We start from the raw sequence: 25,297 nt of genomic DNA on the forward strand, positions 1-25,297 counted from the left end.
AAGGCGGATGTACTCATGCTATCTCGCTCTATAAGTTTCCTTGTAAAGTCGTTTGCAATAGAATCCAACAATCATGTAAACAAACCAAATTGTCACGATTACTCCGTAATCACATACATTTGACGATTAATTATGAACATAGTCTGATTTCAACGAACGCACTATTGTTTTCACATTATCTTCAACACGATTTAACTTGTATTTATAAGTTTGTAACGTAAAAATTTCGAAGTATTTGACAAGCTGTCATCTTAGTTTTTTACTCATCGAACTCTATAAGTCATTGAAAAGTTAGTGTTGTTCGTAATCTGAAGTTATCTTTTATTTTTAATTTAATAAATTATTAAAAAAAACACGCACTCACGCCTTGTACTAATGTACTCCCTTGCGGTGTAGGCAGGGGTGCATTGCTGCACCCACTTTTCGCCAGAGTGTATGTTAGTCCCAATGTAATAGGGGGCGAGCCTATTGCCATTTTACGGGCACATCCAAGACCCGAGAACAAATATCTGTGTTTAAACAAATATCTGCCCCAGCCGGGAATCGAACCCGGGACCATCGGCTCAGTAGTCAGGGTCACTAACCACTACGCCATTCGGCCGTCAAAATTATTTTAATTTAATATTATTTGAATAGGTAGGTACCATGGAAGTAGAAAGTTTTTTTAGTAAAAGAAAGAGTTTTTTTCTACTTCCATGATAGGTACAATATTTTTTTTTTTCAAGAGCTTAATATAATTAACCAAAAAGGATTGTATCCTAAGCCATAAAAATGCATAAAAATAATGGTTAGTTTTTAAAAATTGACAGTTGGCCATTTTGTTAAAATTGTCATTCACAGTCATTCACTGTTTAGTGGGTACGCTGTGCATTAGTGCTTTCTGTTTCCGATTTCTACGCTTTTGCATTCTCATTTTGGACTTTTGTTTTGCTTTACGATTTGGCTGGACATATTTTTCTTGGAAGGACGACCTTTGCACGGCATCACGGACTTTGATATAGCGCATACGATTGGTATTATTTCTCAAGGAGTAATCAGGATCAGGAGGTAAGAATGATTTAGATCTATTACCTACAACGGAAATCTATTAGACGCACTTTAATATTGTATTGCCCTCGTAACAAATTATTTGAATAGATCACAATTACTGAAATGTATGTGTGTAAAATTATATTTGTTTTTAAGGTTATAATGAGCGAGCCGCAGCCAGGTTCGTCGGGGACTGCTCCGCCGCCGCCGGTCAAAAAACCAAAATTGGCTGTTAAAAAACAGTTATCGCAAAGGGAGAAAAAAATTTTGGTGAATATTTATAATCACTTGGAGAAAACCTCTCCTACATACCCATCAAAAATGGAATTATATAAAACCACCTCAAAAATAATGGACGTCTCAGAATATATTGTTCGTGACGTAATGAAACATTACACACAAAATCAAGAAGTACCCCAGCCTAAGGTATTTATAATATTAACTTAGCCAGCCTTTTTTTTACTCCTTTGAGCTTTACTTTATGTTATGATTTGTGCCATTTAATATTCTCTGTCTGTTTTTTAGGAGAGACCTGCAAATCGAGCCATAATTGATAAGTTAGATGATTTTATCTTATCTGCAATAAGAAGAAAGGTTCATAAATTTTACTTTGATGGGGAATTGCCAACCATTGCCAAAATTTTTAAAGCAGTCAATGAAGATGACAGCCTACCAAATTTTACATTCGGTACAATGTATAGAATATTGAAGAAATTAAACTTCACATACCTACTGCAAGCGATCAAGAACTGCACCGAAGCGGAGCAGAGCGTTTCCCACATAGCGGCCACAATACAAGGCACCAGTTTGCGCTATGTAGGGAGATGCTAAATCAAATTTAAAGCCAAACGAATATTATTACTTGGCATAACGTATGCCATAGCATTATTAGGGTATTCAAGATTTGGCCATACCATTATTACGCTAAACTAGATTATGCGAAATAACTTTTTACTAAAAGAGATTTATGCCATACGATTTTCGGCAAAACGAGACTTTGACCAAACGTTTATTTGCCTAATCTCATATTGCATAGTATGCAATATGAGATTAGGCAAATAAATCTTAGGCCAAAAAAGGTCGAACCCATTTTGCTAGATAGACCTGACTTACAAATTTGGAGGGTGAATTATTTGTTGAAAATCAATGAATACAGAGAGCAAAATAAAAAGATTTATTATTTGGATGAAACATGGCTTAATGAGGGTGAGAGCTTTTTATTTACTTAAATGCCTAATTTTTTTTTGTGTTTCGCAGGTTTTTTAAAAACATTGGTTTGAGATAATGGTGATAGATAAGATACTTATTCCACACATTATTTTAAATTGTGATAGGTTACAGGTTTGCTTAATTTTAAATATAAACAATGTTTTATTGACATAATTATGTATTTAAAACTTTTTTTTACTTAGGGCACACCTGCAATTATGTGTGGATGGATATTGACATCAAGAGTTAGTAGACAGGCATTCTTGGGAGGCCTTTCAAGTGGCTTAAAAAATCCTCAGAAAGGAAAGAGGCTGATTATCACACATATAGGCAATGAAGATGGTTTTTTAGAAGGCACAGATTGGGTTTTTGAAGAAAAAAAGTCAGATGGCGATTATCACGGGGAAATGGATGCTCATAATTTTGAGAAATGGTAAGGTTTCATTTGTGTATTTTTGTATATTTATGATAACACTATATAAAATTAATATTATCCTAACTAATATTATAAATGCGAAAGTAACTGTGTCTGTCTGTCTGTCTGTTACTCTTTCACGCCAAAACTACTGAACGGATTTGAATGAAATTTGGTATACATACGGTCTAGACCCTGGGAAAGAACATAGGCTACTTTTTATCCCGGAATCCCCACGGGAAAACTTTTTAAGGCGAAGCGAAGCGCGCGGGTACAGCTAGTTAAATATAAAATTACATTATGACAGAAAATTATCTTTTTTGTTTCAGGTTTAAGATGGTTTTAAACAAAATTCTGCCGGGATCTGTAATTGTAATGGATAATGCTCCATACCATTCTCGCCAACTCGAACGAGTGCCCAACATGAGCTGGAGGAAGGATGCTATACAAGAATGGTTACGTAGCAAAAATATAGCTTTTGAAACAAGTGAAATAAAAGCACAGTTACTCACAAAATTTGATAAAAAAAATTATGTTACAAAATACGTTGACGAGCTCGCCGCATCGAAAGGAATAACTGTGCTTCGCCTTCCTCCCTACCACTGCGAACTCAACCCAAATGAGCTCATTTGGGCACAGGTTAAGTCGTATGTTGGGAGAAATAACAAATCTTTTAAAATGGCGGAAATAAAAACTTTATTGAACGAAGGGTTGGCGAGAATCGGAGCCGAACAATGGTCGAAATGCGTAAGTCACGTCCTAAAGGAAGAGGAAGAAATGAAAAAGCTCGACGGCATTTTAGACACGGCAAGCGATGACACAGTGGTTCCATTAATAATTACGGTCACCGGCGACACTTCTGATAGTGATGATGACGAAGACGAAGATTTAAATTTGTTTTAATAAACACTTTTTTATATATAATCAGTTTTATTTTATAGTCTATGGCTTATATATTTAATCTATTTAGTCAGTTTTATTTTAGTACCTATCCTACTATGGGCCATAGTCTATGACTTAAAATTAAAATAATAAGAAAAATAAATTTAATTAAAATTAAATTAGAACACTATGACATCACTATGGGCATAAACAATACGCTGTCAATGTCAGTCCGCCATATTTGTTTACATGATTGTTGGATTCTATTGCAAATGATTATAGAGGTCAATACTCGTTTTTAGGGCGCCTTCAAATTAGTCGCTAATTGTCGCGCGGAAGCAGCGCTGCAGTCAAAATCCATATAAATTTTGTAATTTAAAAGATGCGCGGTCGCAGCGCCGCAGCAGCGCTGCAGTCGCGCGTTAATAATTTATATGGAATTTAGACAGCAGCGCGGCTGCAGCGCTGCAGCAGCGCTGCTTCCGCGCGACAATTAGCGACTAATTTGAAGGCGCCCTTACACCCACATACCCTATCTAACGGTCGACATTTTGTTATTGTTTCTTTATTCATGGGTATCATAATAAGTAGTTTTATAGCTTACCTTTCCTCTTCTTTTCCAAATGTTTACTAGCGATAGGATGAATGCGGTAAAATAAGACAAGCGCTCTGTTCGATTCTTACCGCCATACCGTAAAGAATAAGTAAGATAAATTAAACAACCAAATTCATAATGATTGTTACATTTTTACTGAGAAGTAATGTTTCATGTTTTGATAGGTATGTTAAATTATGTTTTTATAATTTACAAAATAAAATACAGACACCAAAATCATTAATTCATCTAGATGTTAGACAAGTACCTAGATAAGAAATAATTGGAAAGTTATCATATTAAAAAACAAGGTACAATGGAACATAAAAGAGTAGAGAATAATTGAGGGCGTTGCAATCTAAGAAAGTGGCCACACTATTATAGTATAGAAAACGGACAAAAGTATCACGATACTTTAGCAGAAAAAATCAAAACGAGAAATGTTTCAAATATTTACTAATTATAAAATGCGACTTTTTGGGGAGGTTTATGTTAAGAGAAGAAATTAGTAGGGGAGAGGGGGGCAGTCTTGAATGAATTTCATTAAATCAAATCAACTGTAACTTTTATTTCATTATGTATTTCATAATGTTTTTTTGCACTGAAACATGTGTTGGTTATCCCATTATGTAATTACTATAGGAGAAAAGTGATAGTATCACACATCGATATTTTATTACAGTTTTTTCTTGCTCAGGAAAAAGTTCAAATGTGCCCCGGCAATTCTTCTAAAACTGTGTTTACCGATTTTCCTGCAACAAATTATTTAATTGGTCAGAAAAGCAGTGACTTGCAAATTATTATGTCTGGAGAATTTATACCGACTCTTACACTGAGTTGCAGAAAGGATCTTTAAGTTAATGTCGGCATTAAATGTATTGTTGCCTTGCTTTGACAGTATACGGACAGAAAGAGACAGACATAGATTTAATGTCCACATTAGCTTAAAGTCCCTTGCTGCAACTCGGCATTACATATTCTTACACATATTTTTACAATAGGTACTCTACACGGAGAGACCGACACACATAGACACCTACAGCTGTAAAACTTATCGATACCCTTTTTGAGTCGGGGGTTAGTAAAAAAGTATCTAGACCTGATGTTTTGACAACATTAGCATCCAGACCCTGATGTCATGTAACGTTTGACACTAGTATTTTCTAACCTCTATAAGAATAACAAATACACATTGAAAGGCATTCTATTACATCAAAATAGTACTTTTTTACAAGAAATATAAGGAATGTATGTTAATGGTTAGAAATTAAGTACCTACTCACCAGTATAAAACGCTGCTCTTTCATAAACATCGTATATATTGACTAATACTTCTCTAGCCTCATTCTCCGCCAAACATCGTAGGTAAACGCTGTAAATCATCTGTCTAGCTTCGCTGCGAATGGTTTTATTCATTTTCACTTCGTGAACAAACTCAACAATCCACAAAACTCCAAAATTAAGCAAAATTCGATTTGTTTATACAGGAACAGGGCGAGTTTGACATTCAAACCATTGAAACAGACCACAAATCACAAATTTTTTTTTATTGCCAGGTTTAAATCTGTTTAGTTCCAAAAACATTAATCTCTACTCTTTTGTGTTCAGCTGTAAGCATTATGAAGGCACTCTATAAATGTTACACTCTCGTTTTTGTGTTAACAAATTTATATAAGTACCTACAGCATCATGTGTAACATTTAGATATGCCTTACTGTACCTACTATTAAAAGAACAATATTATATGTTGCTGGACATCATACAAAAAATTAAAATGTCGATGGGATAATGCATTACCTACTTAATGAAAATTATCTTAATTATTGCTAATGTATTATCTTCAGATGTTAACGTCTTCATTATTTTACAATCCTATAGAGGAGCAATATCAATTATCATTAGATTTAAGTGTAGGTGCAAAGAATATTCGGAACAAAAAAATACTTTGTACTGAAATAATTTTACCTTTCTAGATCATAGAACTTTTCTAGAAATAATTGTAAGTAGTTGAGAATAGTTCATAGTTTAGATAGGTACCTACTGGACTTGGCATATAAACAATTTTAGTACATATTAGAATCCATGGATTGATATTTAATATTATTTACTAGTACTAGGTACTTACATTAAAAATATATTTAGATTCGCGTGTTTATTTTTCTTCGATTACTAAGTACCTAATCCTAACTGCATTCTGCTGAACCTAGGTATATAATTATTTTGCATTTTGTAATGTTATCAACATCACATAATACAATTAGGTAATAATCACATTTTTATGTTAGCTTCAATTATGAGATTAATTCATTACGCAGATAATAACATAATTATACACAAAAATATTATTTCATGAAAAAAAGGCTGTGTTCGTAACTTCTTATTAGGTATACTAAGTCATGCACAATGTAGCCATACAATGTTTCCTATCTAACTAATACCTATACTTATCGAAATTTACAGTTTAAACAACTAGATCTTAGGGCTAAAGGGTACATAAAGTACCTAATTACTATTCGCGCTCACTTTATAGAAACGAATAAGATAACCAACATCTTTAAGGGCCATCCCCATTGGTGCGTAGCGTCGTCGCCGTCCCAGACATAATTACTTAATGACCGTCTCTTTGCGATAACGCCACGCAACGCATCATGGGTCTTACCCTAAGGTGCCGGACCTTAGGGTAAGACCCATGATGCGTTGCGTGGCGTTTTAAGTTATTAAATTGTATATCATAAAGGCTTTCCAGAGGTACATTAATTACACAGAATACAAAGGGTATAAACGGATGGATATCAACGGAGAAATAATCAGAATTAAAATAAATCCTTACTAACCGAGGGCAGGTTTTTAAACAGTTATGTCTAGGGAATAAAAGCGATATAGTATTTGTCTAATCTTAAAATCAGACAGTGCCATCACTATTTTTTGTTCGCCAGATCCATTTTATACATAGATCAATGTTGAAAAATCATCCCTTCTCTTAAGTTAGACGGATGGCTCAACACATCGCTATATCTAAATCGGCGGACACAACACACCATCATACTACTGCTAGTCTAGCTTTTCACTATAAACCTACATTATCAGTGTCAATACTTCACACGGTGGTTCAATTATAGAATCGTGATTCAGAGTCAATAACTTAAGATTTACGACACTGGGCCTTATAAGTAGCGCGCTAGGGGCGACGGTCGCGCGGCGCCCCTCTCTACCGCACTCAGTATGGTGAATACAGATAGGAGCCGCGTCTGTACCCTCTGCAAACAACGCACATCGCATTAGTGTACACGAAATAGGAGAGAAACATTTAAATAACCATCGATAGACCGCTTTCGGCTCTACGTTATAGGCAGAGTGAATGAAAGAGCTTTTGGTTCCGCTCGGTCATTCCGTAGAAATTCGGTCATTCAATACGTGAGCGGGCGGGGCCTCAGTTTTGAGGTTCTTGAATAAAAACGAACACGGGGGTAGTTTCTATGTACCGATTGAAGATGACAAAGAATATAATCCAACTGAGATCCCGACTGACCACGGTGGTACAATCTAACTTATCGATTCATTTAACTTACGAGTGCGACTAATAGGTCCAGTATGTTGATACACTCTTTGAAGAAGTGCTGTTTACCGAGCAGCGCCAAGACTACAGAGATACGAGTAGGCAGCTACAGCACACGACATGCATAGCGGGCCTTAGATACTAGCGACGCTGTCATAGCTATAGTTTAGTGTCAGGATCCCGACTCGGGCGTTCACCATCGTTGTCGAATCAAAGCGATGCCGCGCCATTACTACCCTTATATTGAATGAGATAGAGTAGTAGTTGGCATGGTATCGCCCCGATACAGCGACAGTGACGTCAGGGTGCGGGCCAACTCATCGCTCATGTCAAAGCCCCATCTCAGTTGATAGGCGACGTGCAATAGAGTGCGAAGGAGAAGGAAGTACATTGAAAATACATATTATAATATCAAAAATGTTTTATTTGATATACTGTAAAGTGGATATAAATACTTCTTTTCTGGTGTTTGTATGTCAACCATAACAAATCGATTTTTTAATGTAACAATTTCGAGCGTTGCCAGTCTACAGAAAGCGCGACGTCACCACTGCTTACAGATAAATAAAGAAGAAACATATTGCTTTGGCTGATTGATATAATGCATATGAATGTCACAGTTGAAAATAAAAAGAGAACTACAGAGAATATTAGTTACACAAGTAAAAATATTTCCAATTTGTTCACAATAATTAGATATTAAATTCCAAAATCATATTATAAAAGTATATAAAACATAAATAAATACTAATCATCTCTTCGTCACATTACATTTGATATAGTCTTATGCTAAATTTTCACCGAGAGAACAAATAAACAATTGAACAAACGAAAAATATAAATATATCCATGGAAATCAAAATGGTGTCATGTTGATTTGTTTGCACAGTGAAAACATAAAGTCATGCAATCATTAACTACTCCCAATCATTCAATACCAATAAAATAACCCAGTGGTGACATCGCCCGACGGATCAAACAAATAAGGCCAGATTTACACTAAAACGTACCAAGTCCGTTTTCACAAGCGATCTTCATTATTCTAATCGAGTGTAAAAAACTTGTACTATCAAGAAAGGCACAACCAACCACATCAGGCTTCAAAAGCAGTAACATGAGAGCTGCCATTAGCAATATTCGTTTAACTCGCTCCCATTCATTAAGAGCTGTGAAAATTACAAAACTTATTTAAATGCACACTAAATTACTCTTACAAATATAGCTAACTGCTCATCTTAAACATACAAGAAGTGTGAGACCAGAGATCGATGGGAAAACGGACTCGGGTCGGTTTGGACGTCCAGTACAAGCCTAACTAATACTGACATATGCAAATGGCCGCATGCTATTTACGACTGAAGCACATTAGCGCTGCATTTCCATATGCTATGTACTAAATAAGACTCGTAGTTTATGTACCTAAGTAAGACTAAATACCGTTTCACCATTACACATATCTAAAAACTACACCTGGCTACCTTCTGTAGCCGTCTGTCAGAAGGCAACATCCATTAAAGATGAAAAGAATACAGATTAACTGTATTGAATTACTTTTAAAAAGTCAATTGCGGGTCCAGTCGTGTGTGACACGTTGCGTATTGTGAAATGTAACATGATTGCTGTAGACGAGACACAAATCCTATATTTGCATTGTGAATGCTACATACTTCTTGTCGCTATGTCAGAAATTAATTTAACAGCCAACAGCCTAACTTTCTTATTGTACATTAGTACAGTATAAGTTTTACAACATAACACCGCGGAAACTCCACAATCCACTCATTCACACATCACACACGTCTGGACCCTGACCCCGCAGCACGGGTCCTCTACCAACGTCGATAAACTCTTTAAATGCGCCACGAACCACAGCGCCGATATTACGGCGTATCGCGATGCAGTGACGTTTATCTACATCGATAACGGGCCCGTGCAGCGCGGCCCGCTGTGCTGTAATGGTGAAACCGGCGGTGTCGGGTGTTAGTAAGGGTTGTACCTGCCGCGGCGCGACGGCCGGTAGCCCGAGTAGTAGGGCGAGAAGCCGCCGCCGCGGAACGAGCGCCCGCGCCCGCGCATGCCCCGCGGCGGCCGGTTCGTCGACGAGAGCCCTGGCTTGTTAGTACGTTTTGGCATCACCTGGAATGTAAAAGAAATACGTATTAACCTTTGGAATGCCGAAGCTCGGATCCAAGCGAGACACAATATACAACAGTATATAGGGGGTATTACATGTGAATGAGGGGAACAAATTTCTTATATGCTCAATACTCAATCATTTATTGCATCAATAAGTTCATCCAATCTGTATATTTGTTTTTATCATCCCCAGCCTACTTGCTCTTATTGATCAATTTGTTATTAGGCAAGTCGGAAGGCTGATCCCCTGATTTCCGAAAATTGAGATGAAACATAATACTAACCTTAATTTGACGCCCTCTAAATAATGACTCGTCCATCGCCATTGCAGTCTGTACGCTATCTTTGTCCCCAAACTCTATGTAGGCAAACCCTTTAGGATGCCCATCAAACTTATTACATAAAATTGTAACCCTGAAATATAAAAAAATATAGATTTATTACATTTGTGTAGGTTTTTATTTACTGTTAAGACTTAGATAGTTCAATAGGACTGCTCTCGAGTTTTATAATAACTCTGTTGCCTTGAATTAGGGAGCCAAGTAAAAGAAAGAAATACAAACACCGTCTTGATTTCCTATTGATATTGATTATGGACACATTTCACAAACAATACCCCACCCACCTATTAATGGATCCACATCCGTGGAAGTGTTGCTCGAGCTCCTCAGCGGTGGCTCCATAGTCCACGTTGCCGACATACACTGATCTGTTGTCGGCTTCTATTTTCTCCTCAATGGACATGTTCAGTGGACTTGCTGCAAATAATGGAAAATAAATTACTAATAAGGACAAAATATAATAATAAACATATTATAATAAAATTAAACAACAAATTAGTTGTTAGTGTCTGAATGAAAAAGACAGAGGAGATAATGACACAACCTCATAAGGGTGATTTATATTAGACCGGGCCGTGTCCGGGCCGGGGCACTTTTGTATGAAGTTTCATGCGTGACGTGGCTCTAATATAAATCATCCCTAACTCTCGGAAATCATAACATCAAAAAGTTTGAATTTAAAATAAAGACTTACTGATTCCAGGCGGGCTCCCCATGCTCATCTGCTTGTCCACTTCGGTCTGCATCTGTTTGAGCTTCTCCGCCTCCTCCTCCATCTCCCGCACTCGTGCCTTGATGGCCGCCAGGTCGGGGACCTCGCCGCCCACCGCACCCTCGTTATCACCCTGACCAATCAATGAAAACACACCGTAACTTGTGATACTATGTGAGGCTAAATTAAATTTGATATTTCAAATGTAATTTGTTACCTAGAATATCAAATTACCTAGCAATTCAGACCTTGAACAACAGAAGATAGATGTTATACTTTTATAATAAGTGTTTAACTACAGTTGAAAAGGAAGACTGGTGGACAGAAAGGGTAAAATTGAATTATATAGGATTTATAAGTACCTAGTCATAATTAATAAATTACAACTTTTTTGATTATCATTAGTTAATTAAGTAGCTAATTAGTTGGCATTAGTTGCACTACTACACTGGGAAGTGATGAGTAAACAGATAGTAGTATAATTGCATTCAATCAGTAGAATCCATATAACAAAATTAAATATTTAAAATAAAGTAGTCTTGTATTTAGTTTTTAACTATTTTGGGTCATTAGTTCCAGGTAAACTATAAATGTAGGTTGTAGGCACTGTTGTTTACCTACTTTAATGAAATATGCTGTGATTGCTTGCATACTTCTGTCCATTCCTAACTAATCATCAACTGCTTGAATTGTAAAAATACCACGTAGGAGATTAATAACATAACCCAAGTCTAAAAGTGGACCATAATTCAAACTGTTGTTCTACCATTAGTTAAGTATAAAAGCTTGTTTTGTGCGCAAATTTCAGCATTATTACTACCAAGCGGTTCCCGCCCAAGCCGCAGTTCATAATAGACGTAAACACTCACGGCGAGGCTGTTGTCGGTCATGTTCAAGGATCCGTTGGTGCCGTCGAGGTGATTGTTGTCAATCGAATCTAAATAATCATCATTTTCTGCCATTTCCACTTTCTTCCGATATCATAAATCGCATACACAGCGTATCTGAGCACTCCACTTGGGTCCTGGAAAGGGTATTCATGTAAACACACTAATAACCAAGCTATAAATTTGTTGATTACGAAGAAGCTATCTGACGTACCGGTAACCAATTCCGTTACGAAGGCAATGACCTACTTCTGAAATATATACAGGAAAAGCTTCCTGAATTTCTCCACTTTCACTGTTATATTCATAACTTCATAAATGTCTCATAATTGTCCCGATATTTTAAGATTCGGTTTTCGCAAATAAAAATCGCAAAATTTAGAAAACACCAAACAATCGACGACTGACAGTTTTACTTTTTATAAATTCTAGCTTGTCTATGAAAAAGCGGTACTGCTTCATGTCCTCAGAAAAATAATTTTAAAAATTCTTGGTATTTTTCAACCGATGACGTTACAAAGTGTCGCCATGGCAAAAATAACTGAAAGCCGTGATTCGGCTTATTTACTTATTTTATTTACTAAACTTATTACTTTTCTTATTACTTTTTCTAAAAAAAGATTTGTAGCAAGTAACCACAGAGTAAAATTACGAATCCTTGACTCGAACCTTGAACCACAGACAATAAAAAAAAATGAAATTTTTCATCATTTTGGTTTGCGTTTGTAATTTTGTAAACAAATAATTAATTTTAATCTTTCTTCAGAAAAGATGGAAAAATAAACAGGCAAGACGGTACAGATGTATTCTAGCCTACAGTTTAAACTATTTTTACTGGTATGTATGTAACCTACCCGAAGTTTTAACTCTTACGAAAAAAAATGTCCTTCTGGTACTTACCCAAAACTTATTTTCAGATATTCGTGTGCATTTGTTGGTTACACGTCGTCTATCTGAGTTATTCATTTGCTAAAATATCCCACAAATATGCCGCTGACGGCTGATGTTGCTGCCCAGCAAGTACAGGTGAGTAAATGTTTGTAAATTACTTACAATTACCGGCCTCCGCCGGAATACCCACATCCTTTCTCTCTTGTATTCAATACTGTTTAACCCATCATACCCGGCTTATCTTAAAGAGCGCTTTCAGTTCCGGTACGAATCTCACAACCGTACACTGCGCTCTGCCCACAACTTACAACTAAATATTCCTCCCCATTCCACAAAATTCTACAGTAACTCGTTTTACTATACAGGCGATCACTTTGTGGAATGATCTCCCATTAGATATCCACCATCATTGGCTTCATTTAAAAGAATGTTAAAGGAATACTTTCTTAGTATTTAACTCTTTTAACTTCCTGTTGCTGTCTTGTTTTCGGAGCTCTGTTTTATTATTTCTGACTTAAATATAGATATCCTATTAAATCTGATCTAAGTTATGTAAGTTTGTGTGCAAATAAAGAATATTCTATCTATATATCTATTCTATATTCATGTTCGGGACAAGAATAATAGTTTTGCGTCTTGATTTGTTAATAAATAAATAGTCACAGGAAGTGAGGAGGCCAAGCGCCATCTAGTAGGGAATAGTATAACTAAGTAGAACGATAGCCTAATAACAGACAACGCAGTTACTCTACTTGGCAACAGATGGCGTTGAAAGACTAGAAGATTCTAGTACATTCCGGAACTCTCCATAGCATTCCACAGTTTTCGAGAGATTTCTATATTCGATAGAGAATGGTATAAAAGGCGACGCTAACGCCTCACAGAATCAGTGTAATAGTAAATAGAGAACAAAACAGTTCTAACAGTGAAATCAGTTAAATAGTAAACAGAGAACAAAACAGTTCTAACAGTGAAAATCAGTTAAAAGGCAAAAGCGAAAAGGAAAACAAGAAGAAGAACAAGCAAAGCAACAGCTCTAGCTCTCTCACTTCCTGACTGGTGAACATTAAGAAGTCTTTCATTCCTGATCCCTGCCCGCCGTACTTCCCTCAACCAGAATAGGTGCACCCCGCACATTTGGTCCTTCGAGCCGGATACTTCGTCGTTGCAGGAAGTCGGATCAAGAATGCCGATCACCACGAGAGCCGCCGCCGTCGCCGCTGCCGCCGCCGAAGCCGCTGCCGCCGCCGAAGCTGCTGCCGGTGCCGACGCCGCTGTCGCTGCCGCTACCGAGGCCGCCGCCGATGCCGCTGGGCCTGCCGCTGTTGGTGCCGCCGCCGCTTCTGTCTCCGCCACCCCCACAGAAACCTCTTCCGCTGCCGTGAAGAAGGTCGGAGCAGAAGCTCTCACCACTGCCGCCGCTGCTGTCGCACAGAAACCTCAGCTCGCCGCCTCGTCGTCACAGAAGTGCAAGTCGAAGAGTAGCAAGTCTGCGCGTGCGCTGCGAATAGCTCGAGCCAAGGAAGAGATGCTGAGAATACAACTCGAGCTCGCCGCCGCACGCATCGCCGTCTTGGAAGCAGAAAGTAGTGAAGTCGAAGATGAAGAGCAGTCGGAATACGCGTCTGAAAGTTGGAAAGTAGAAGAGTGGCTGGATCAAACGGGAGTGCCACCACAGCTACAAGCTCCGCCGCCTGCGCCCTGCGCCCCCGCCGGTGTCGCCCCCGTTGCTGCCGCCCCTGTCATCGTCGCCGCCGCGGCCGCCCCCGTCGTCGTCGCAGCCGCCACTGCCGCCGCGCCTGCACACGCCGCCCCCGTCGCCGCCGCCGCGGCTGCCCCCGTCGCCGCGCCTGCACACGCCGCCCCCGTCGTCGCAGCCGCCACTGCCGCCGCGCCTGCACACGCCGCCCCCGTCGCCGCGGCCGCCCCCGATGCAGCCGCCACCGCCGCCGCGGCCTACCCGACTGACCCCGTGCTGCCGCTTCACTCATCGTACCCACAAGCGGGTACCTACTATGAAGCCCTACAGTCAAGAAGCCAACCGCGGGACGTCGCTGCGAGCCAGCCACAACAGATCAACATCTCCGAGCTGGCATCCGCAATAGCACTCGCCGCGAAGGCCGAACAACGAGCCACGCCACGCTACCACACGGAGCTACCTATATTCGCCGGCTCACATCACGAGTGGCTGCCGTTCCGTGCGAGCTTCTATGAAACAGCCGATAGCTTCACCGAGACAGACAACGTGGCAAGACTACGACGAAGTCTAAGAGGAAGAGCCAAGGAAGCAGTCGAGAATCTGCTGATATTGAACGCACGCGCCGACGACATCATGCGCGCCCTGGAGTCTCGCTTCGGCCGCCCCGACTCCATCGCCATGTCCGAGCTCGACCGCCTGCGTGCGCTGCCGCGCCTCACGGACAACCCGCGCGACGTCTGCGTGTTCGCCAGCCGCGTGCTCAACGTCGTCGCCAGTCTGCGCGCTCTCGACCGCATACACTACCTCTACAGCCCGGAGGCCACGAAGATCACGATAGAGAAGCTGACGCCTGCCATACGCTACCGATGGTTCGACTACGCCGCCACTCAGACTACAGAAGAGCCGGACCTATTGAAGCTCTCCAGATTTCTACAGAGAGAAGCCGACCTCTGCGGGCCCTACGCACAGCCAGAGACAGAACCCACAGAGCACAGTCAAAACAGAATGCAGAGAGCTTACACCACAGCGGCCACAGTCATAGAAAAAATAGTAAAATGCCGCCACTGCGTCACAGAGGGACACAACATCACTGAGTGTCCAGAGTTCCAAGCAATAGACGTGAACTCGCGATGGGAAATTGCTAAATCACAGAGGCTATGTTTCCGATGCCTTCGCTACAAGAATAAAACCCACAGTTGCAAGCGAATCCGCTGCGGAGAAGATGGCTGTAATTACTTCCATCATAGATTGCTGCACTTTCGAAGATCAACAGAAACTAGAACGGAAACGAAGAATAGCGTAACAGTATCGTCGGTGTGGTCGCCGCGCAAAACACACGCGTACCTGAAGATCTTACCTGTCAAGATCGTCGGACCGGCGGGAGAGGTACACACGCACGCTCTGCTCGACGATGGCTCTACCGTCACGCTCATAGACGCGGCCATAGCGAAACAGGCGGGCCTCACGGGCCCCATCGAGCCGCTCAACATAGCCGCCATCGCCGACACCAAGATGAACGCCTGCCGTTCTCGCCGCGTCAAACTCACACTACAGGGAGAACGCGCACAGTACACGATCCAGGCGCGGACCATCGACAACATACGACTCTCCGCACAGACAGTGAAATCAGAAGATCTGCGAAATTGTGCTCATCTCCGTGACATCGCACACCAGCTTCAATACGAAGCAGCAAGACCAAAGATCCTCATCGGTCAAGACAATTGTCGTCTTCTCATCGCGAGCGAGGTGCGCCAAGGACAGCAGGATGAACCCGTCGCCTCACACACGCCTCTAGGCTGGGTTCTTCACGGAGCGCACACGAGGATGGTGGACAAGAAACACCATAGAGTCAACTGCCAGACTACGCGTGAAGATGACCTGCGTGAACCACTCTTGAAGCCCACACGCCCCCACAGCAACTTAGAAGGACGCGCCACCAGTACTCTCGCCAAGTGTACAAAACAAACAAAGCCTCGCGTTCATGTCGTCGTTACGCCGTCCGTCGCCACGCCTCAATCGAAGATCATAGTACAGTCCACGACAGGCGATGGGCATCGAAGATGAACGTGGGCAACATAGCAACGCGAGATGTACACAGACTGAAAGGGCGCCCCCACAGTGTGGTCCAGACTACAGCCACAGATCAATGCCACAGACGAAGAGAACCGCCGCGCCACCGCAGGCGCCGCCGCCGCCGCCGTCGTCGAGAACAACTAATGATAGAGCCTACAGGGAGCGACGAGCGAGCCGGCCATCCTGCCCCCCGAGCCTGCGGAGCCAGACGTCCCTCACCGAGATCTGCAATGACGACCACGGCGTCAATGCACGGCGGGAGTAATGTTCGGGACAAGAATAATAGTTTTGCGTCTTGATTTGTTAATAAATAAATAGTCACAGGAAGTGAGGAGGCCAAGCGCCATCTAGTAGGGAATAGTATAACTAAGTAGAACGATAGCCTAATAACAGACAACGCAGTTACTCTACTTGGCAACAGATGGCGTTGAAAGACTAGAAGATTCTAGTACATTCCGGAACTCTCCATAGCATTCCACAGTTTTCGAGAGATTTCTATATTCGATAGAGAATGGTATAAAAGGCGACGCTTGCGCCTCACAGGCATTCAGTTAAAAAGCAAACAGCGAAGAAAGAACAAGAAGAACAAGCAAGCAACAGCTCTAGCTCTCTCACTTCCTGACTGGTGAACAGAATAGAAGTCTTTCATTCCTGATCCCTGCCCGCCGTACTTCCCTCAACCAGAATAGGTGCACCCCGCACAATTCAACAATTTCTAAATGCACCCTTGGCAGTTAGGAGTTCCATCACATATACCTAATCCTTTCTCTATGACACCCATGGTACATAAAGAATTATCGTCATCATCTTCTGGTAATGATTTGTTCACAGCTGGAATCTGGATCTCTCCAAAGGGGTGCCACAATACTCTATATTTCTCATATCACCAACTTTAAGTTGGACAGTAGATTACAAATTATGCTATTCTTTCTGCTTTGTTCTTTTTGTCAGAACTCAGAACATTCAAAGATTGTAGAATTTCTTTTAACTTACAGGAGAGGCTAAGATCTCTACACCGTCTCATTTATGACATTGAGGCTGAGAGGAACCGCAATGAACAGTGCATTGACTCCATACTCCGTGCTGAGAAAGCCGCTGACTCACCGAGTGCCTCTGAGGACTCCTCAGGATCTTCACAACAGGTTGATTTATACAGGGTGTTGCAAAAAGGGTATACTAAGCAAAAAAAAAATCATTTTCCATAGAAACTTTGTTGGTCACATGACTTTTACTATGGAAATTTTTTTTTTTTTTCGCGAATTTCCAAATTCTGATTTCAGTTTCGGGCTTAGATATAACATGCTGTACATGTAGGTTTCGGCTTAGTATACCAATTTTTCAACACCCTGTATACATAGCTTTTGATCTAAGCTAAATTAATATTGGATGTCTCTTTGTTAGTCTCTTTTTCTGTTTTGCACAGAATTTTTTGTGTGCAGGCATTTTTTAAATTTTTATTTTATTTAACTCTTTATTGTACAAATATTACAAATAAAAGACGACCGAATGGCGTAGTGGTTAGTGACCCTGACTACTGCGTCGATGGTCCCGGGTTCGAATCCCAGCTGGGGCAGATATTTGTTTAAACACAGATATTTGTTCTCGGGTCTTGGATGTGCCCGTAAAATGGCAATAGGCCCGCCCCCTATTACATTGGGACTAACATAACACTCTGGCGAAAAGTGGGTGCAGCAATGCACCTCTGCCTACCCCGTAAGGGAGTACATTAGTACAAGGCGTCAGTGCGTGTTTTTTTTTTTAAAGTATAAAGGTTGAATTAATGCTAAAAGCATTTTCTGCCAGTCAACCTGCATTTGAGTGATATTTTTTTGGTTTTTTCTTTCAGCAAATGCAGCTAAAAACTCTGTACAAAGCGGGCTTGTCTGCTGCAGAGCAGGAAGAGAGAGTGCTCCGGGCAGCGCTGTCTCGCATCTACGAGATCAGAGCCATCAAGAATGAGAGACGGATTCAGGTGAGATCACAGACAGTATGTTTGTAATTTCTAGGTGAATGTGGCAGTAAAAGAGTTCATGTTTTAATTGTCATGGAAAACTAACTCTAATCTCTTTTCTTCTAAATGATGTACAGTGAATCCACTATTCAGTTATGTATGATCATTGTGCAGTCTGTGCTTATCTTAGTGTCCATGCCTAAGAGGACACTATATGATAAATCATTTTGATTTGGTATAATGTTTGTCTCTTAAATTATTGTCTTCTTCTTGGGTGTAATTACTGATGAAATCTAGCTACTATATACAGGGTGTCCCAAAAGTCAACGTCATCCCTTAAAGGGCTGATAGGTCAGCTCATGAGAGGCCAGAATTTCACAATATGACCTTAGTAAAAACTCGATAATTTTCGAGATATTGACACTTTTATAAATTTGCTGAAAATCGACACCTTGGATCTTTTTTTTGCGTGCCGCCAGTACAAAAATCCATATTGTTAGAATTTGTTTGGTGTTGCATCACCCTGTATAGGCCTGCTATTGATCGCAGTAAAAAAAAATATCGAGTAATGCTGTATGTTTAAAAAAAACACGATTTTCAAAGTCATAAAAGGTAATCGTATTTTTTTATAAACAACTTTGACTCTACATACTGTAAAAAAAATATACCACGCAAACCTGGCACCTTATTTGAAAAGATTGCTCATTTAATGCAGTTTCCAAAATGGTATAAAACGTTGCTATTGTTTCAATTAACAAAAAAGTTATTGCTATTTTAGTACAAAACGACCTCGATGTAAAATTGTTTGAAGGAAATTTATCTGACTGAATTTATTAAGGGTAAGTCATGTTGGAATGAGTAAAAGTAAAATAGGTGGTGTGGCCGGGAGTGGGAGAAGAGACAACGTTGTCACAGTTAATGAAAAAAACGCATTTTGAGTATCTTTCTCTAAAAAAGTGGACTATAGCAACTCCACATTCCCCATAAATGTAGCGCATGGTAACGTACATTCCTGAGTAGTGCTAATGTGTGATATTGTACAAGTAAAACGCTTACACATGTACATTGTACACCCACAGTATCCAAAAAAGGGACAGATCAGTTTGTCATTAGCATTACCTCTAATTACTTGTTATTTATTTTAAAGTTATTTTTAAACAAAACCAAACTCTCTAAATTATGATTATGCCCATTAATGAGTATTATTTTTTGCTGATTATGTACTTAATATAATTATGTGGTGTTATAATTTTGAGAAATAAAAATAAAAGTCAATAAATGTTTGTTTTTTTTCAATAAGGCGTAAAAAACGCAAAATATGTTTTATAAGAGTTTGGTAAGTTTTTAGCTATTTTTGCGTCATCTATGTTGCCACGGCTGACCCCACCACCTATTTTACTTTTACTCATTCCAACATGACTTACCCTTAATAAATTCAGTCAGATAAATTTCCTTCAAACAATTTACATCGAGGTCGTTTTGTACTAAAATAGAAATAACTTTTTTGTTAATTGAAACAATAGCAACGTTTTATACCATTTTGGAAACTGCATTAAATGAGCAATCTTTTCAAATAAGGTGCCAGGTTTGCGTTGTATATTTTTTTTACAGTATGTAGAGTCAAAGTTGTTTATAAAAAAATACGATTACCTTTTATGACTTTGAAAACCGTGTTTTTTTTAAACATACAGCATTACTCGATATTTTTGTTTTGGATGACGTTGACTTTTGGGACACCCTGTATACAACACCCTCATTTATCGCCATTAACGTCAGCTTTACTTCCTTTTCGTCCACAGGCCCGGCACGCCGGCAACAAAGAGACCATCGGCTGCGGCGCGCTCATGAAGATGCTGCTCAGCTCGGCCCAGTACCTGCCCCTGCACGTGAGCGGAGTGGGGCAGCGCGCGCCCCCGCTGTGCGGCGCGGTGCCGGCCGAGGCGGGCCACGTGGCGCGCGCGGGGGACGCCGTGGCCGCCCGGGTCAGGTCTGCTGACAATGAGGACAACTGGATACTGGCTGAGGTGAGTTGAGGTGACTAATATGTCTACTGCTAGCGTGAATGTGGCGACTCTATGGTGAGCGTTTCTGAGAGACAGGTGTTGTTGGAGTGTTATACAATAACCCCCAAATGCTGGTTCATAGAGCTTTTTGACACTTTACAATAGGTTTAAAATTGCCCTCTGAACACTTGGTCCGACTTCTTAGTCCGACTGATCGGACCAAGTGAACTTTTTTTTCCTATTGGTTCGAATCATCGGATGAATAGGAAAAGTGAGTCCACTTTGTCCGACCGATCGGATCAAATGAACTATTGATCCGAATCATCGGACGAGTAGGAAACGTGAGTCCACTTTGTCCTCTCTGCTTAGTCCCCGGTTTTTTTCAATTTGACGAAGCCTGGAACATCAAAGTGCAAATGATACATACCTAGGTACATACATATTATGCTCACGACTCACCCGCTTTTCGCTGTACATTTGTACTCACGTGATAGGTCGCGAGCCATATCGCCGTAAGTGTATATCGTTAAGGATATATCCCCAACCCTCTTTAATTAAATTTGATGGCAAAAAAGGTATAGCTGTAGACAAAGCTACAATTCTTTTGCTACTTTATTGCTTTGTAATTTTGTACTCCTTAGAATAAACTTATCAGTAAAGGTTATTAAACCTGCTTAGAAAATGCATTTTAGACAGGCTTTTTGTTGTGCTTAGTTTTTTTTTAGTTTATGTTTTTTTTTTCTTAAGTTACCTAAAGTTCCGAATAAAGTTTTGTTTGATTTCTAAAAGTTGTCTCACTATTCTATTCTATTCTATTCTGTTCTATTCTGTTCTATTCTGTTCTATTCTATTCTAAAAGTTTTAGTTCTTTCTGTCCGACTCCGACTCCTTGGTCCGATCAGGCGGACCATAAGTTCTAATTTCAAAGTAGTAATGATAGTCCGATTCATTAATCGAACCAATAGGAAAAAAAAGTTCACTTGGTCCGATCAGTCGGACTAAGCAGTCGGACCAAGTGTTCAGAGGGTAAAATTGATGTTGTGATATACAAATTTTAACTTTATCACTGACATAAAGAGTCGAATCTCGTTTGTTCCAAAGTCATTTAAACTTACAATACGTTCTATGAATTTGAGGGTAAATCTCAAAGTGGGCTTAACACTTATATCACCCAAAATATTGAGAAAACATAAGAAAACCCAACTAAAATGGACGGTATCAAACAGTTCCGGTAACAACAACGGCCTGCGCTAGTGATGTCAAACCACGAATAATATGTGCTGCAGTCAATAACTTAAACCCACAAAACCTTCACCTAACTAATGTTCATTCCATTGCAGGTAGTGAGCTGGCTGCCGGCGCAAGGCAAGTACGAAGTGGACGACATAGACGAGGAGCAGAAGAACCGGCACGTGCTGTCCAAACGTCGCGTCGTCCCTCTCCCGCTCATGCGCGCGGACCCCAGGACGGATGAATACGCGCTGTTTCCGAAAGGCGCGGTCGTCATGGCCCTGTATCCTCAGACCACGTGCTTCTATAGAGCAGTCGTGAATAGACTGCCGAGCAGTGCCGCTGATCCGTATGAGGTGCTGTTTGAGGTAAGTTGTACAAATATCGTGAAACAACTTGGAGGGATTGAAAGTTTGAAGTTCCTGAAAGACATTTTTCACCCCGTAGGTATCTGTAAACTATGTTATCGGCTTATTAATCCTTGCACAACAGTGACAAACCCCCGACCACCTTATGCGTTGCAAACACGTAGATTTCAACTATTTAGGCGGCCAAATAATGTATATAACCACTACGCGTACCGACCGCGACCGAACGGCGTAGTGGTTAGTGACCCTGACTACTGAGCCGATGGTCCCGGGTTCGATTCCCGGCTGGGGCAGATATTTGCCCGCCCGCCCCCTATTACATTGGGACTAACAACACTCTGGCGAAAAGTGGGTGCAGCAATGCACCTCTGCCTACCCCGCAAGGGAGTACATTAGTACAAGGCGTGAGTGCGTGTTTTTTTTTTGTTATAATGTATATAATATACATAATATGCACTCACAACTGTAATCCCCGAAGGGGTAGTCAGAGGTGGCTCACAAGCGAGCCACCCACTTTTCGCAGCACATTTGTACTCACGTGATAGGTTGCGTACCATATCGTCGTTTTGGCATAAGCACAATGCACTTAGGTTACTCATCTAGAATCTAGATGTGCAGGTTTCCTCACGATATTTTCCATCACCGTAATAGCACGTGGTATTATTGTACTTAAACTCCTTAATTGAAAACACAATTAAAATAATTCATTGGTACAGGCCAGGATTTGAACCCACGACCTCTCGATTGAGAGGACGAGGCCTTATCCATACGCCACCACCGCTCTCACCAAAAATATTTTTAGCTTGAAATTAGTTAAACGTACAATATGAAATTAAAATAAACCCTTTTTGATACAAAACAATTTTTTTTATTGATTTTAAACAACATTTTTACACTAAAACATATATTCATTTTCACAAAAATCAAATTATCAAAGTACCGGAAGTAGCCGTTACACTTATGAATCCATGTTATTCTGGCGGTTGACATTCTTTTTTCGCCTTTACTAAAAGAACGTAGGAAGGGAAATGTTTTGGGTTTGTTGCCCTTATTATTTCGTATTGCCGTCTAGAAAGATCGGCTTCAACGTACATTTGGAGTGCTTGCAGAGGCGTCAGTGGAGGTGATACTTCGTCGTCGTTGTTGACTGTGCTGGCTCGTGTAGGCGAATTGGGAATTTCTTTATGAACTTTTGAAGCATCTCTGTGCCCCGTACATTGTAAAACCGACTGTGCAGCGTGGACAACGACGTCAGGGCCCAAAGTTTCTTTCGTTTTCCTTCTTTTGCTGTGCTCACTTAAATCTTCAAAAGATTTAGGTGGTCTACCTTGAGGAGAGCGCGACTCTATTGGGATCTCAAAAGTTCCTTCTAACCAATCTTGGTTTTTAAGGAAAACTTCTTTGTGTTTATTAGCTTTCGTCCATCTTTTCTTCAATTCTGTTTTCACATATGAAAATATTTTCTTAAAACTCTTTTTATCATTTTCTGTGTCTCCATAGCGAAACAAAAGAAACTCTTCATAATAATCGAGTTTTTCACTAAAACTTGGTAAATTTTGGCCTTGTATCTGGTCAAACAAGTATTTTCGTGTCACTACTTTAGTACCCGTGGCACCAGACACACCTAAAACAAAAGCAAAAACTATTTAATACAAAATAGAACGAACATAATATTTTGCTCAATTTTGACACATAATATTAAAATGTTCTTGATTTTTAAAAGCGCGGGTTTCCGCGGCTATTTTATTTGTTGTTATACAGAACAATATGTAAGTACAGTACAGTATTGAATAATATATAAATTATTGCTCGGACGAACCTTGAAGTAAGTTAAAAGACCTCATTCAAATTAAAAATACAAAAATATTTCATTTTTGTTAGAACAATCGTTGACAAGAATGACAAGTCAAAAGTATGAAAAGGAAAATGAAAACCAACTGTTGAAAAACATTGTAGGTTCTTACCTGAAGTATTGCAATCCATCACTGTCACGAAAACAATTATTTTAAAAACGAATACACACTTTACAAAAGTTGTAAGTTTAGGAGCGTCGAGAACAGACACGTGCACGTTAAGCGACTATCGAATTCCGACTACCGTTGCATTCCTGGAACTGTGTACTACCTGAGTAAATGGTTAATTTATTGATTGATTTTCGGAAAACCGGTTTTTGGCCGCCTAATTAGTCGAACCGACGACCGAATGGCGTAGTGGTTAGTGACCTGACTACTGAGCCAATGGTCCCGGGTTCGATTCCCGGCTGGGGCAGATTATTTGTTTAAACACAGATATTTGTTCTCGGGTCTTGGATGTGCCCGAAAAATGGCAATAGGCCCGCCCCCTATTACATTGGGACTAACATAACACTCTGGCGAAAAGTGGGTGCAGCAACGCACCTCTGCCTACCCCGCAAGGGAGTACATTAGTACAAGGCGTGAGTGCGTGTGTGTGTGTGTTAATTAGTCGAAATCTACGTATGTGCGATGGGACGGGTACCGTTGCATTCCTGGAACTGTGTACTACCTGAGTAAATGGTTAATTTATCATTAGATTGATTTTCGGAAAACCGGTTTTTGGCTGCCTAATTAGTCGAAATCTACGTCGTTACGACACGCTAAGAAGTAAAATAAGAAACGTTATCCATTGTCCCCAGGACTCGTCCTACGCAGACGGGTACTCCCCAGCAGAACGAGTGGCGCAGCGCTACGTGATCGCCATCAAGGAGGGCAAGGGCCGCGCCCCCTGACCCGCGCCGCCCGTCTCGCCGTCACTAGACGACGCCACCGTATAAACGTAACTTCACCTACAGCCTGGCAAGATATTGTAGTACTGTATTGCAACGGAGCCATTGATGTGTATATTACAAGCGTAAGGACAAGCCCAACAGCTCTATAAAATTTGCACCCTCGCGCTGGCCCCAAAATCTCATATATCTGTCATATACAAAATTTTCAGACGGGCGCATCCTTTTGAAATCATTGAGCAGAACAATTATTTTTTGGCAGCCGTACTCACGCCTATTCCCGTATAAAACTTTAGGAGAGCTACTTGGGTGACCATGTATTAAGAAAAGTGGAGGCCCTATTGATTTCTACTGTTTCTTGCCAGGCTCCAGGTAGGTGCTGCCAACTGGATGCAATACCAGGACTTTTTTGCCGTGAGTTGATCGTAACGTAAAACTTTAGAAAACAATTACCTTGGTTACTAACGTTTTAACCTGTGCTACGTAAATTAGACTGGCTTGTGCTGCTCTCCTATATTTGTATTGGAATAAACCGACTAAGGTATAAGAGGCAGTGAAATAATCTTATATGATGATT

General features: G+C 40.4%; 3 protein-coding genes and 2 long non-coding RNA genes across 6 annotated transcripts; 3 read left to right on the top strand and 2 right to left on the bottom strand.

Annotated features, from left to right (window-relative positions):
• The first annotated feature begins 801 nt into the window (after positions 1-801).
• LOC105391433 lies at positions 802-1,944 on the top strand. Its single transcript, XR_960934.3, has 3 exons — positions 802-1,047; positions 1,186-1,455; positions 1,555-1,944. It is a non-coding gene; the product is annotated as an uncharacterized LOC105391433 (long non-coding RNA).
• Positions 1,945-2,068: 124 nt separating this feature from the next.
• LOC105386052 lies at positions 2,069-3,766 on the top strand. The gene is made up of 3 exons (XR_960685.3): positions 2,069-2,235; positions 2,442-2,671; positions 2,983-3,766. It is a non-coding gene; the product is annotated as an uncharacterized LOC105386052 (long non-coding RNA).
• A 3,096-nt stretch (positions 3,767-6,862) lies between these two features.
• LOC105391434 (polyadenylate-binding protein 2-B) lies at positions 6,863-12,187 on the bottom strand. 2 transcript variants are annotated; one of them, XM_048627838.1, is made up of 7 exons: positions 12,012-12,187; positions 11,745-11,899; positions 10,858-11,008; positions 10,448-10,580; positions 10,107-10,236; positions 9,683-9,822; positions 6,863-7,387 (listed from the first exon to the last, which is right to left on the bottom strand). In XM_048627838.1, the coding sequence occupies exons 2-7, from the start codon at positions 11,835-11,837 to the stop codon at positions 7,348-7,350; spliced, it is 687 nt and encodes a 228-aa protein (XP_048483795.1). In that variant the 5' UTR covers positions 11,838-11,899; positions 12,012-12,187; the 3' UTR covers positions 6,863-7,347. The 2 variants fall into 2 exon arrangements, with proteins under 2 accessions (XP_048483795.1, XP_048483794.1); XM_048627837.1 differs by having other exon boundaries at positions 6,865-7,387; positions 11,977-12,186.
• A 254-nt stretch (positions 12,188-12,441) lies between these two features.
• LOC105391435 (SAGA-associated factor 29) lies at positions 12,442-24,995 on the top strand. Its single transcript, XM_038105762.2, has 7 exons — positions 12,442-12,599; positions 12,680-12,788; positions 17,421-17,567; positions 18,272-18,397; positions 20,176-20,400; positions 21,720-21,977; positions 24,631-24,995. The coding sequence occupies exons 2-7, from the start codon at positions 12,750-12,752 to the stop codon at positions 24,721-24,723; spliced, it is 888 nt and encodes a 295-aa protein (XP_037961690.1). The 5' UTR covers positions 12,442-12,599; positions 12,680-12,749; the 3' UTR covers positions 24,724-24,995.
• On the bottom strand, positions 22,823-24,074 carry LOC125489975. Its single transcript, XM_048627839.1, has 2 exons — positions 23,942-24,074; positions 22,823-23,601 (listed from the first exon to the last, which is right to left on the bottom strand). The coding sequence occupies exons 1-2, from the start codon at positions 23,958-23,960 to the stop codon at positions 22,949-22,951; spliced, it is 672 nt and encodes a 223-aa protein (XP_048483796.1). The 5' UTR covers positions 23,961-24,074; the 3' UTR covers positions 22,823-22,948.
• Positions 24,996-25,297: the final 302 nt, after the last annotated feature.

This window comes from Plutella xylostella, chromosome 19, assembly GCF_932276165.1.
Source record: "Plutella xylostella chromosome 19, ilPluXylo3.1, whole genome shotgun sequence".
NCBI lineage: Eukaryota > Metazoa > Arthropoda > Insecta > Lepidoptera > Plutellidae > Plutella > Plutella xylostella.